Source organism: Hypanus sabinus, chromosome 1 (genome assembly GCF_030144855.1).
Source record: "Hypanus sabinus isolate sHypSab1 chromosome 1, sHypSab1.hap1, whole genome shotgun sequence".
NCBI classification, from domain to species: domain Eukaryota; kingdom Metazoa; phylum Chordata; class Chondrichthyes; order Myliobatiformes; family Dasyatidae; genus Hypanus; species Hypanus sabinus.
Genome location: NC_082706.1, coordinates 37,915,204 through 37,928,909, shown reverse-complemented (window position 1 = coordinate 37,928,909; position 13,706 = coordinate 37,915,204). Strand labels below are relative to the sequence as shown.

At 49.1% G+C, this 13,706-nt stretch overlaps 1 protein-coding gene across 1 annotated transcript in view; it reads right to left on the bottom strand.

Annotated features, from left to right (window-relative positions):
- Positions 1–1,621: 1,621 nt before the first annotated feature.
- megf8 (multiple EGF-like-domains 8) overlaps positions 1,622–13,706 on the bottom strand; it is a 123,234-nt gene continuing 111,149 nt past the window's right edge. Inside the window, exons 41-42 of the mRNA XM_059967940.1 lie at positions 11,971–12,097; positions 1,622–11,841 (exon numbers count right to left, since the gene is read on the bottom strand). Of these exons, the coding sequence (XP_059823923.1) occupies positions 10,657–11,841; positions 11,971–12,097 (1,312 nt within the window). The 3' untranslated portion in view covers positions 1,622–10,656. The remainder of the gene's footprint in view (positions 11,842–11,970; positions 12,098–13,706) is intronic.

The following is a 13,706-nucleotide window of genomic DNA, read 5'->3' as shown; positions in this document are numbered from 1 at the left end:
CGATTCATGCACAAGCAGTCCCAAGTCCCTCTGCAAAACAGCATGCTGCAATCTTTCACCATTTAAATAATGATTTGCTCTTATATTATTCCTTCCAAAGTGGTTAATCTCACATTTACCAATGTTGTATTCCATCCGTCAGACCTTGGCCCACTCACCTATCTATATCCCTCTGCAGACTCTCCATATCCTCTGAACAATTTGCTTTTCCATTCAGATTAGTGTCATCAGCAAATTTTGCTACACTACACTCAGTCCCCTCTTCCAAATCATCAATGTAAATGATAAACAGCTGCGGGCCCAGCACCGACCCCTGCAGCACCCCACTCACCACTGACTGCCAACCGGAGAAACACCCATTTATACCAATTCTCTGCCTTCTATTGGTCAACCAATCCACCATCCATGCCAATACACTTCCCCCAACTCAATGTATCCATATCTTATTTATAAGTCTCTTGTGCGGCACCTTATTGAATGTCTTCTGGAAATCCAAGTATACAACATCCATCTATTCCCCTCTATCCACTGCACTCATTATGTCCTCAAAGAACTCCAGTAAGTTTGTCAAACAGGACCTGCCCTTGCTGTATCCATGCTGCATCTAATGGAGCTGCTCCTTCCCAAATGTTTCGCTATTTCTTCCTTAATGACAGCTTCAAGCATTTTCCCGACTACAGATGTTAAGCTAACTGGCCGATAGTTGCCCGACTTTTGCCTACATCCTTTTTTAATAAGTGGCATGACATTTGCTGTCTTCCAATCCGCCGGGTCCTGCCCAGTTTAGGGAATTTTGGTAAATGATTACCAACGCATCTACTATCACCTCCACCAATTCCCTCTTGTAGTTGCCACATTCGGAGTACTGTTTGCAGTTCTGGTCACCCCATTATAGGAGTGATGTGGAGGCTTTGGAGAGGGTCGAGTGGTTTACCAGGAGAGGGTGCATTGCCAAAAGGAGTGGTTGGACAAACTTGGATTGTTATCTCTAGAGTGTGAGAAGCTGAAGGGAGACCTAATAGTGGTTTACAAAATTGAGATGGTCCTCTCAGAAATATGAAATACTAGGTTTGGTTTTAAGGTGGATATAAAAAGAGTGTAGGTGCCTGGAACGTGGTGTCAGGGAAGTAGGTGGTACCTGAATTTAGACAGGCACATCATGAAGGCAGGAAATGGAGGAATATGGAACAGTACAGGTATTGGTGAGATGGTGGGCTGAAGGGTTTGGCCTAAGTTGGAGGCTGGGATGTCACAAGAAGGAGTTACTGACACAGAGCGAGACATAAAAAAGAACCTGCATGGCTTCTTTAAAAAACTTTCCACCATTGAGTTGAGTGTGTTCAGTGTGTAAGTCACTGGACTATGAAATTAGAATGAATGACATGTCAAACACTCCCCTTAATGGGGGGGGGGGGGGAAGGATGGGGTATTTGTGCACACCATCTCTCAGGAAATGACCTGCACGTGGGTCATTCCAGGTTTGAATGATGAAGGTGCTGGGGAGTTCAACGTCACTCTGTCACTTGCCTTTCATTCTAAATGTCCGTTTTTCCAGCTCACCTGGTGGCCCTCTGGACTCAGGAAAAGATACCCTTCGTTAAATGATGGCAGTGAAGCAGACTGGGTTTACCAATTAAATAGTTTATTCAACTAAAAAAGGAGAAAAAAATCAGCACATACTGGAAAACAAAATGCTGGAAATGCTTGCAGGCCAGCTGGATCTTCACCCACTCCTCTCTACACAGCTGCTTGTTGCATTCCCTGTTTGTACTGGTTCCTTTATACAGGGACTGAGATTCCTGTTGTCAGTCATTCCCAGATGGTTTCCACGAATGTCACTCGAAATGCCTTCCAGCGTCACTCAGGTGAACTGAAGGCAGATTATCAGGGAAACAGTCCAAGAAGAGGGGAACATATAATACTGATCAGCCACACTAAACGATGTGGGTGGTAACATTCAGATACTAGTTCCTGAAATATTCTCACTTGGTGAACAGGGTGCAGGACAAGACTCTTGCTGTTTGGGACCTGCAGCCACGTAGGACCTGCCCTTGTGATAAAAGGTTCTCCCTCCACAGACACTGCCTGACCCACTGAATATATCCACCTGATATCAAATCGAGCAGTTAAAGCTACTGCAGTTGGCAAGAGTTGAGGCAGGAGTTTCCCAGGACGACACCGTCATGGCTCAAGAGCTTGAGTTCCCTTTGTTCAACAGTGTGGGCAGATTGTGGTGCTGTGGTATACAGCCAACAGAATCCTCAGATATCGACAGAGAGCGTTCCATTCCGGGATCAAGTGTCGTTGTACCTGTTGTCAGACAGCAGCATTGCACTGCACATCAGGGGGATCTCATGGAATTCTTAGTGTCGTTAACAGTAATGAGCAATGTGCCTCATCATAGGGAGGTAGTGGTGCAAGTTCAAGATACTGACGAGGATTACAGGGGTTGGGAAGTACAAGACCGTAGGGAAGGCAACATTTGGAGGACTGCGTGCAGTTCTGGTCACTGGAAAGGGCAGCAATGATTTGAGATTCTTTGAGGCCTTTGGGTATGAGAAGCTGGAGAGGCTGGGTCAGCGTAGGGGTGACCTTATAAAGGTTTATCAAACCATGAGGGCACCATCAAGGTGAACAGTCACAATATTTTCCCCAGGGTACAGGGATCTGAAAAGGGGAGGAAGGCAGGACATTGGTTAAAGATTTTTAAAGTGACCCGAAGGACACCATTTTCCACACAAAGGATAACATATGGAGCAGGCTGCCAGAGGAAGGCATAGTAATTTCATTTAAAAGAATGTTGACAAATGGGTACATGGATAGGAAAGGTTCAGAGGGATACTGGGCCAAACTCGGGCAAATGTAAGTAGTACAGTGAATAACTTGGTCAGTATGGACATGTTGGGCTGAAGGGCTTGCTTCTATTCTGTGTGACTTTGGCTCAGGACCAGTACAGTTACACCTGACAATGTTGACATGGCTAACAGGAGACATACACTCTCTGCTTTCGCTTCTCTGTTCTGCTCAGCTATGAGATCAACAAGCAACCACGGTGGCGAGCAAGCTGGGTTGTACACTGAGCAAAGGCGAAACTCTTGGGGCAACAGGTGAAGGGGAACTCCATGCTTAACGAGGAAACTGCAGGAAAAAATAACAGATGCCGTACAGAAGACGTGGTGTTCAGACTGCCAAATGTGGCTCTGCCGGGGTCTCTCCCAGACCTTGGTTTGCAGCAAGTGGCAGTGGGGAGGGAGGCTGGGGGGGGGGGGGGGTTAAATATGTAGCCGAGAAGTTGATGCAGGAGGGAGGACTTCACCTACAAGGAGCACTGGGTTCTCTTCCAGAGCGGGCAGGACCTGTACATAAAGGATGACCAACATGCTTGCTGCAGCTGCCTGGCAAGGGGGTGGGAACGTGACCTGTGTGTCAGCAAGTGGAGGGGTTGAGGGCCAGCATTAGGCCTGGTAAGGTTGTGAGGGCAGTCAGAGTCAGTTGAAAGGTCTGATGCATTTATTTCAATGCAAAGAGTGAGGAAACCTGGATACAGAAATTAGAGAAAGTGTATACAAGAAATTAAACAGGAGGTTTGAGGAATATAAAAGAAGCTGGGGAGAACTTAAATAGGGAACTGGGAGTACTAAAGGGGGGCTATGAAATGTTCTTGTAGAATTAAAGAGAAACCCAAAGCATTTTATACTTACTTTAAAATCGAGTGGGTAATGAGAGGGTAGGACCATTCAAGATGAAAGGAGGCATTTGTGCCTGGAGGACACAGAAGGATACTCCACACTGGTGTTCACAAAGGACATGGAGATCAGGGAGGGGTATGCTGCTGTTCCAGGGCAGATGGGATCTATCCCAGGTTATTGAAAGAAGCAAGAGAGGAGATCACTGCAGCTTTGACAGAGATTTTATGTTCTCTCCAGCCACAGGTGAGCTCCCAGAGGTAAGGAAGGCAGTGAGGGGCTACAGAGATAACACAGAAAATTACAGGGTGGCAAACATTTTGTCAGTGGTAGGGAATTTACTGGAGGTTCTGAGGAGAAGCAATGGCTATGTGGGGGAAGTCAAGTCTTACAACCTTGATTGAGTTTTTTCGTTTGAAGAGATGATGAGGGTAGGTCAGTGAACGTTGCCTACATGGACTTCAATAAAGCTTTGGACAAGGTTCCTCCTGGTAAGCTGATACTAAAAATTAAAGCACGTAGGATCTACAGAGACTTGCTGGATTGGATTCAAAAGTCGCTTGATCATCGAAGAGATGGTAGTGGGTGAAGACATCTTCAAAAGGCAGCCCCTCAAGAAGATGCCCATCATTAAGGACACTCACCATCCTGGACATGCCTCCTTCTCATTAGGGAGGAGGCCCAGTCCTGAAAGGGTCTTGGCCAGAAATGTGGGCTGCTCATTTCCATGATGCTGCCTGACCTGCTGCGTTCTTCCAGCATTTTGCATGTGCGTAATATATACTTCCCACTAGATTTACTAACTCGCTGACTGCTCCATGTTGACAAATACAGTACGGTGCAAAGGTCTTGGGCATCCTAGCTATATACATGTGCCTAAGACTTTTGCACAGTATTGTTATATACATCCCTGTTGGTCAAGACTGAGAACCATCCAGGCTCTGTGGAAGAATCAATTGGACGTCACCTGGATTAACAAGGCCCGTGCCAATGGGCTGGTGATAATTTGGCTGAAAGAGGATACATACAGGGAACTCTGACAACAATAAAGACTATCGTCTGCATTCACAGAAAAACATCTGGTTACCCAGCGATCAAACACTGTCAGCAGTGGATTGCTACCACATCTGGAATTAGAAAACATACAACCAGCATCACCTCAGAACCCACCTCCACAGCTCACAGATGTTGCATCACCTTGCACAAGGGAAATGCAAGTTCGAAACTCACATTGACGCTGGCTGCAGCAATCAGAGAAAAGGTCATAGTTAAACTAGTGACCATCACTCAACGAACTAGGCTCTCCAGACTTAATGATAAAATTCCATCCAGCAGCATGCTAGAAACAGCCACTCACAACTGCAACCTCCAACTTAACTGAGAAATAAAGTGGATGGACTTGAGGCTCAGTTGGAAATTGGCAAGGATGACGTTGTAGGATTAACAGAGACGTGGCTGCAAGAGGACCAGGGCTGGGAAATGAATATTCAAGGGTATACGTCCTATCGAAAGAACAGACAGGTGGGCAGAGGGCGTGGGGTGGCTGTCAGTGAGGAATGAAATTCAGTCCCTTGCGAGGGGTGACATAGAATCAGGAGATGTAGAGTCAGTAAGGTTAGAACTGAGAAATTGTAAGGGCAAAAAGACCCTAATGGGAGTTATCTACAGGCCCCCAAATAGTAGCCTGGATATAGGGTGCAAGTTGAATCAAGAGCTAAAATTAGCATGTTGCAAAGGTAATACTATGGTTGTCATGGGGGATTTCAACATGTAGGTAGACTGGGAAAATCAGGTTGGTACCAGACCCCCAAGAAAGGGTGTTTGTGGAGTGCCATGAGATGGATTCTTAGAGCAGCTTGTACTGGAGCCTACCAGGGTGAAGGCAATTCTGGGTCTAGTGTTGTGTAATGAACCGGATTTGATAAGGGAACTCAAGGTAAAGGAGCCATTAAGAGGTGGTGACTATAATATGACAAGTTTTAATCTATCATCTATTGTCAATAACCTGATATATGCGTTGGTAGCAGAAATTCTAGAAATGCTGGGCTACAAAATGAAATCAAGTGGAGAGTACTCTTACAACCCAAGCCGGAGACAATTTGAAGCCAAGATGAAAACCACAAGGCAGAGGTCAGCAAACTAACTGAGCTGCAAAAAGACTCATCGCGGTTACTAAGGAAGTACAGAGGAACGCCCACAGCCAAAGCCTTGAAAACTGCCCAGTAACGGTTAACAGCTCTGGCTACCAGACTACACAGGTACATTAAGGCCAGCAAATAAAAGCACCCTTCTCCAAAGAAACAGGAAAAGTATTTGCACAGATCCAGACCAACAATATGCCAGTACCTGAACCAAACAGAACAGCACCTGAGCAGCACTGGAAAAGCACGTGGGAGAAAGAAGTGTCACAGAACACCAGCCCCAGTGGCTGAAAGACCCACGAGCAAACCTCTACAATCTCCCAGAGGAAGAACCGCTCACCATCACAGCAGTAGGAGTCCAGCAACAGGGAGCAAGTGGACATCACCGGAGCCCGACACGATCCACGCCTACTGGCTGAAGAAACTAACAGCTTCACGTTCACTGCTAGCACCTCAAATGAACCAGATGCTTGAAGCAGGCTCCCATCCGGACTGGCTAACTCATGGAAGGACAATGCTCACAAAGGAGCAACACCACCAAACTACTGGCCTGTCTTCAAAAAGAAAGCTCCCATTGGACATCACAGCCACCAAGATGAAAGGACATGTGTAAATTCCTCAACCCTGCTCGGGGGGGGGATTGGTAATGGAACCAGAGGCTCCAAGCACCAACTACTGGTGGACAAAACAGTCAGGTGAGACTGCAAGACCAGGCGAACCAACCTAAACACAGCCTGGATCAACTACCAGAAAGCATACTACTCAATGCCCCACACATGGATTCTGGAAGGCCTGTCTCTGTACAAGGTCAACAGGACACCAAGGACCTTCATCAAGAACTCAGTGGACCATGGTTAATGCCAGAAAGCAAATAGCACAAGTGACCATCAAATGTGGAATAGACCAGGGTGATGCACTGTCCCCACTGTGGTTCTGCATAGCCTTGAAACCCCTCAGCCAGTTCACCTCAAAGAGTGGATAGGAGAATAGGTTCAAGAGTGGAGAGACCATCAGCCTCCTCCTGTACATGGATGACATCAAGCTGCATGCCAGAAATGAAAGAGACACTGAGTCACTAATCCACCTGACAAGGTCTACAGCAGAATCATCAGGATGTCTTTTGGACCTGATGGTAGTGACACTCATACTGAAAGAGTTGAGTCACCTGAAGGCCACATACCAGAAACACAGGACAGCTACAAATACTAAGATCCCGTGGGATTTCCAAACACACACTGATAAGCAGGTACTGCCAAACCAACCAGACATAGCAATACCCGACATGGAACAGAAGAAAGCAATAGTAGATGTGGCAATCCCAAATGACAGGAAGAAAGCATACGAGAAGCTGGAGAAACACTAGGGCTTGAAACAGCAGATAGAAAGGATGTGGATGTGGAAGGTTAAAGCCAGAGTAATCCCAGAGGTGATAGGAGCACTTGGAGCTGTGTCATCTGGTCTAGGACAGTGATGCCAACAAGTCCCAAGAACAACATCTGAGATCTCGGTCTAGAAGAGCACACTACTAGGAACAGCAAGGAAACTGCATCAAGCCCTCAAGTTCCCAGGCCTTTGGTATTATCTAAATATCTTCATTATCGAAAATGGAGAGGTTTCCAACATCAGAAGTGCAGAGGGACTTAGCAGACCTCGTGCAAGACTCCCAGAAGATTAATTTACAGATCGAGTATGCTGTAAAGAAAGCAAATGCAATGTTGGCATTTATTTCAAGGGGAATAGAATATAAAAGCAGACAGATAATGCTGAGGCTTTTTCAGACACTAGCCAGGCCACACTTGGGAGTACTGTCAACAGTTCTGGGCCCCATATCTCAGAAAAGATGTCTTGTCATTAGAGAGGGTTCCAGGAATGAAGAGGTTAACATATGAGGAGAACTTGGCAGCTTTGGGCCTGTACTCACTGGAATTTAGAAGAATGCAGTTGTGGGGGGGGGGGGGGGGCGGGGGAGAATCTCATTGAAACCTTCTGAATGTTGAAAGGACCAGATAAGGTGATTGTGGAGAGGATGTTTCCTATGATGGGGATATCCAGAACTAGAGGGCACAGCCTCAAAATTGAGAGGCAACCTTTTAGAACAGAGGTAAAGAGGAACTTTCTTAGCCATAGAGTAGTGAATCTATGGAATGCTCTGCCACAGACTGCGGTAGAGGCCAAGTATATTTAAAGTGGAAGTTGATAGGTTCCTGATCTGTCAGAGCATCAGAGGACATGGCGAGAAGGGGTTGAGTGAGATCTGAGATCACCATGATGGAATGGGCTGAATGGACCTTTGTCTGCACCTATGTCTTATGGTAGAGGACCCAAGATTGAGGGAAAAATACACATACACACCATCCATAAGGGGTGAGAATAAAAAAATGTACATTTATACATAATATATACACACACATGCATATATACATACATTCACACACACACACCCACACTTATATATACATACATACAAATACATTGTGGATTCCGGTTAATTGGACCATCGGTTACTCAGGCAGCTGCTTATTTGGGGCAACTCTTAAAGAACAAAATCTAATCGAGAAAATAGCCAGGACTATGTTTATTTGCGACACTATGCCATTTAACTGGGGCAGGAGTCTGTTGCCGAACAGTTCCGAAACAGCGTCAGTCGTGTACACAAGCATGGCCATCAGACATGACATCAGGCATAGAGCAAACTCTCCAAATAGCGGCAATAGTCTGTTCTTGTGTTGCTATCCCTTTAGGTCATCGAAAGCAATATTTGATCATCTGTGTTTTTTTTTAAATCTGACTTAAAACATTTCAAACCCTTGTCAAGAAGCCACCAAAAAATTTGCCAATTTGTTACTAATTGAAAAAAATTACCCTAGCTGTCAGCTGGATTTTGTTCATGTGCAGTCAGCGAAAGAAGACAGCATTGTGCTCTGGATGAATCCTCCGTCGATAACTATTAGGAACTAATAGTTTTATAGTACTGAGTACTCTTGCCAGTGTTCTAACTTGTTCCGTGTTTCAATTAAATAAATAATTTGTTACTCAGTTAAAACAGGAGGTTGCCTTTTTTTAAACCTTTATGACTATTTCCATTAAAGTGTCTAATTGGGGCAGCTGAGTATTTGAGGCAACGTGTACGGGTCCCGATGTTTCCCAATTAACCAGAATCCACAGGATATTCAGAGAAAAATGTAGGGGGCTGATGAGTATGTGTAGGTGACACAAAGTGAGGAAACCTGTCAAAGGATACAGTAGCGTAAATACAGAAGTGGCGGAGATGGTGGATGGAATTTAACCCAGACAAATGTGAGGGTAGAGTACACTCTCAATGGGCAGGACCCTCAGGGACAGAGGGATTTTGGGGATGCACTATCACATATTCAATGGACTTAGGGATAGTATGCAAGCCTCACAAGCCTAAAAACACATCCTTTCAGCCCAGCTCGTCCATGCTGACCAGAAGGGTTCTCTAATTCAATCTGCCCACAGCAGGCCTGTATCCCTCCACTTGCCCATCTGTGCACCTAGTCAAATACCTCTGGATGTTGTCATTGTACCCTGACTTTTCTGGCAACTCGTTCCACATACCCACCACCCTCGGCTTCGAAAAGCCTGTCCCTCAGCCCCTCTTTCCCACTGGCAGGCCACCACCCAAACTGGCAAAGAGGAGAAGTTTCAACCGTCTCCTGCCACACACTGAGGTCCCAACCAGAGAGCACAGGTGTGCTATTCCAATCCTTGGCTTGCCAAATCCCCCGAGATGGGCCGAGGCTCTGTTTTCTGTTGTGTGGGGATCGCCCAGGTCCTGGAGGGAAAAGAGATGACCCATACGCTGGAAGCGCCACAACCCTTCAGGTGATGTGCTTCCATGTCCAATGGTTGCTCAGCAGGGGTTGCAGGTCGATGGGCCACAGGCCTACTACCATTCAAGATCATTCTGTGCCTCTGCAGGACAGGGCAGAGTGGAGCTGGCGAGTGCCGGAGGTGACATCGGTCTCACCTGGCTCCGTGAACAGGTTGTGTTTGGGTAGGCGGACAGCTTGTTCTGCCTTGACGACAGATGGTGGAGAGGCCTGGGAGGAGGCAGATTGTCAACGGTGTTCCCCACAGGGACGTTTGCTAGCGGTTAGGTGTTGGGAGTCAGATCTGGGATGTGGATCCAGGACCTGCTGCAATCTCCTGGGACCGGGACCTCCCAACAGCCAGGACCACTCCCTCTAGCTGCCTGTTCACCTGCTACAGTGCAGCGGGGTGATGGTGGTACGAGGAGAGGGTGCCATGGGCCCCAACACCCACTGACACTTACACAGCGTGGCACTGGGCTCTGAGTTCTGTTGGTGGGGGGAGGACGGATTACCCAGTGCCTGCTGGAGTACCTGATCACTGCACCAGTGCCACCCACCTCTGGAGTCGGGACAGACAAAGGGGCCCAAACTGGACGTCTGAGGAAACACCTATCTGCCAGAAACAGGACAGCTAAGGAGGCAGACGTTTCTGGGAAAATAGACAGCCGCTTTTGGGAGAAGTGATAAACCGGGAGGCAGACATCTGCGGGAGACCAAATGGCCAGGAAGTCAGACGTCGCCATGACAGTCTGAGAGAGGGAGGAGTCAGACATTTCTGCGACACCAGACGGAGGATGGAGCAGTCTGCGTGAGGCTAGACAGAGGAGGCAGACGTCTCCGAGCATCCCACAAGGGACTGGGAATGGGGTGGGGGTGAGGGCTGTATCGAGAATGTAAAAAGCCTCCCAGCCCACCCTGACCGAGGGCTGGAAGAGAGCCTCACCCCCCTCAGATCCCCACTCGCTGACCGGGCTTGGGAGGGACAGCCCACGCCTAGGTGGACATGCTGGTGAGGTTGTCGTGGCTGAGCACACCTCCCTTGCGGCAGGGCCCGGCCAGGGGCGCGGCCGAGCAGTACTCCTGCAGGCCGTGGCGCAGGCTGACCAGGGCAGAACCCAGGCAGGCGCGGTTTGGGGAGAGGGGCCCGCCTGGCAGCTGGAACAGCAGGGTGGCCACGGCCGCCAGGCCGTCCTCGGTGGGCTCCAGCGTGACCGGCCCCACCCGGAAGCTGCCGCTGGCGATGGTGGGCGGGAGGGGCAGGTGAGGAGGGGGGGCGACCGGCGGCTGGGGTGGAGGGAGGAAGGGGGGCAGCAGCTCCCCAGTGCGGCGGCTTTGCCGGGGCCGCAGGGGCAGGAGGAGGGCGGGAAGGGGCGGGGCAGGAGGAGGGAAGGGGGTCCGGGCCTCGGGCTCCAGGCAAACGGTGAGGCGGGCGAAGGGGCGGCTGGCCATCTTGTCCATCTCCTGCAGGTGCCGACGGCGCTCCCGCCGGGCGTCCACCGCCTGCTTGGCCTTCCAGAGCAGCACGCACGCCGAGAGGAAGAGGAAGAAGCAGGAGAAGAAGACGCTGAAGAAGACGAAGAGGTCGATGTGGGCCTGGTCCTGGCGGAAGAAAAGCAGGCCCTGCGCCTCGCCGGGGCCCGCTCCCAGCAGCGCAAGGAAGAACCGCTGGGTCTTGAGGGCGTGCAGGCGGTACGGGTAGGTGACCACTAGTCGCTGGCTCACCCCACGCACCACCAGCACCGTCTGCGGGCTCTGTACCGTCACGTAGGTGGTCAGGCCCTCGGCCCGCTCCTCCCTCAGCTGTGGGGCCGCCGGAAGCGGCAGGCTGGCGTTCTGCGCGCCCCCCTCGACCTCGCCCTCCGCTCGGCCCAGCCTCACCAGGTGCTGGCCCGTGAGCGGGTCAATGGCCACGGCGAAGGAAGAGTGCGAGTTGGAGAGGTGGACGTCGACGGCGCCGAAGGTGACGTCCACCGTGATGCGGATGTCCACGTTGGTGAACTTGGGTTGCACAGCGAAGAAGACGGTGCGGCCGGCCGGCAGGTTGCGGACGTGGGGCTCGTGGTAGCAGTTGCTCTGCGAGGTGGGGTCAAAGCAGTACTCCTGCTCCACCGTGATCTGTCGGTAGCACTGGCGGCCCTGCGTCGGGTTTCCCAGGAAGTTCTCCTTGCAGCGGGCGCACTGTGGAGGCAGACGGAGCGCAAGGTCAGGCTTCTCTCGCGGCTCAGGTTGAGATTGGGGGAGAGGGAGGTGGCAGATAGGGGCGGTAGGATAGGGGGCAGAGAGGGAGGGGAGGAAGGAGGCACACACCTGGTATTTGTAGCAGTCCTTCCTCTCGGCCTGAGCGGTGGGGCAGCTGGTCTCCGTGTTGTTCTGACACAGGCACTCTGTACCATCAGAGATTCTGCACCGGTCCCAGTGCCCATTACACTGGCACCTGCAAAGGGAACAGTCGGCAGTCAGAACAGTGTGATGGGACGTGTGCGATATGGAAGGAAGAGACGGGAGGGGGAGGGAGGGGAGAAAGGGAAAGGAAGAGAGAGACAGAGTTGATGCAGGGAGGGGGATGGTGGAGAACTGAGGGAAGTGGCATAATTGGACCATATTTGTGCTTGCAGAATGTCCAGACCACTTTGAAGGAAATAGGGCAATATATTATGGTAGCTCGATGTCCCCAAGCAACACTATTAACTAACAAATCACTGCCAAGAAGGACTGGCTGGAATGGGACATCTTGGGAAGGGCCTGTTTCTATGCTGTGACTATGACTGCCGATACTACGACTACAACCGACGACCGTAAAATGCAGTTGATCCTTCAAAAGGAAACACACACAAAACATTTTTTTTTTTGGTAATTCAAATTTTTCTTGCACATGTATTCTTACACAAAACATTGTTGAACATTTATAAAGGTGCACTCACATGACCCTAGAGCCCTGACTGATCTTACAGTGATTAACAGACCAAAAACTGACAGGAATATTTAACACAAGTTAAATCATATTCCTCTTGCATAGAAATGATGAGGTTTATGGCTGAAAGATCGAACAGGATTTTTTGAGAATGTGACTCCCAGTACAGAGGAGAGAGAACTGGCTGGTGTGAGTGCATGAAGATTCAGGTGAGTCTCCACACAGATTTCAAAACGAGTTTGGGGGTAGTTAGGCCCCCTCCACTGATGGGGTCGACTGTGGATGTTGGGTCGATACACAAGCAGGGCAGTATGATATGGAGAGAAAGCTCAGAGAGATAATACATTGCTCCATTTCCTTCGAGGTAGTCTGGACATGGGCCACAGGGTACAATACTGCAGATATTCAGGACAATTTCACGCTCACGCAGCTGATGAATCTAAAGGAACGGCAGAGGCTGATACAGTTTGACATCTGCAACATCGCAGGAGTTGTCAGTCGGTGTTGAGCTCAATGTAGGACTGCCTTAGGGACTCCAGCTCCAGATTTTCCCTCGGGGTTTACTCCCAAAGCCTTTCTCATGAGTGGGTATAGCCATACGGTAATATTCAAAAGAGAGAATAGTAAACAACTTAATAGAAACATAGAAAATAGGTGCAGGAGTAGGCCATTTGGCCCTTCAAGCCTGCACCGCCATTCAGTATGATCATGGCTGATCATCCAACTCAGAACCCTGTACCTGCTTTCTCTCCATACCCCCTGATCCCTTTAGCCACAAGGGCCATATCTAACTTCCTCTTAAATATAGCCAATGAACCGGCCTTAACTGTTTCCTGTGGCAGAGAATTCCACAGATTCACCACTCTCTGTGTGAAGAAGTTTTTCCTCATCTCACTCCTAAAAGGCTTCCCCTTAGTCCTTAAACTGTGACCCCTCGTTCTGGACTTCCCCAACATCGGAAACAATCTTCCTGCATCTAGCCTGTCCAATCCCTATATGTTTCAATAAGATCCCCCCTCAATCTTCTAAATTCCAGTGAGTATAAGCCTAGTCGATCCACTTTTTCTTCATATGAAAGCCCTGCCATTCCAGGAATCAATCTAGTGATCAATCTAATACACACAAACAATTC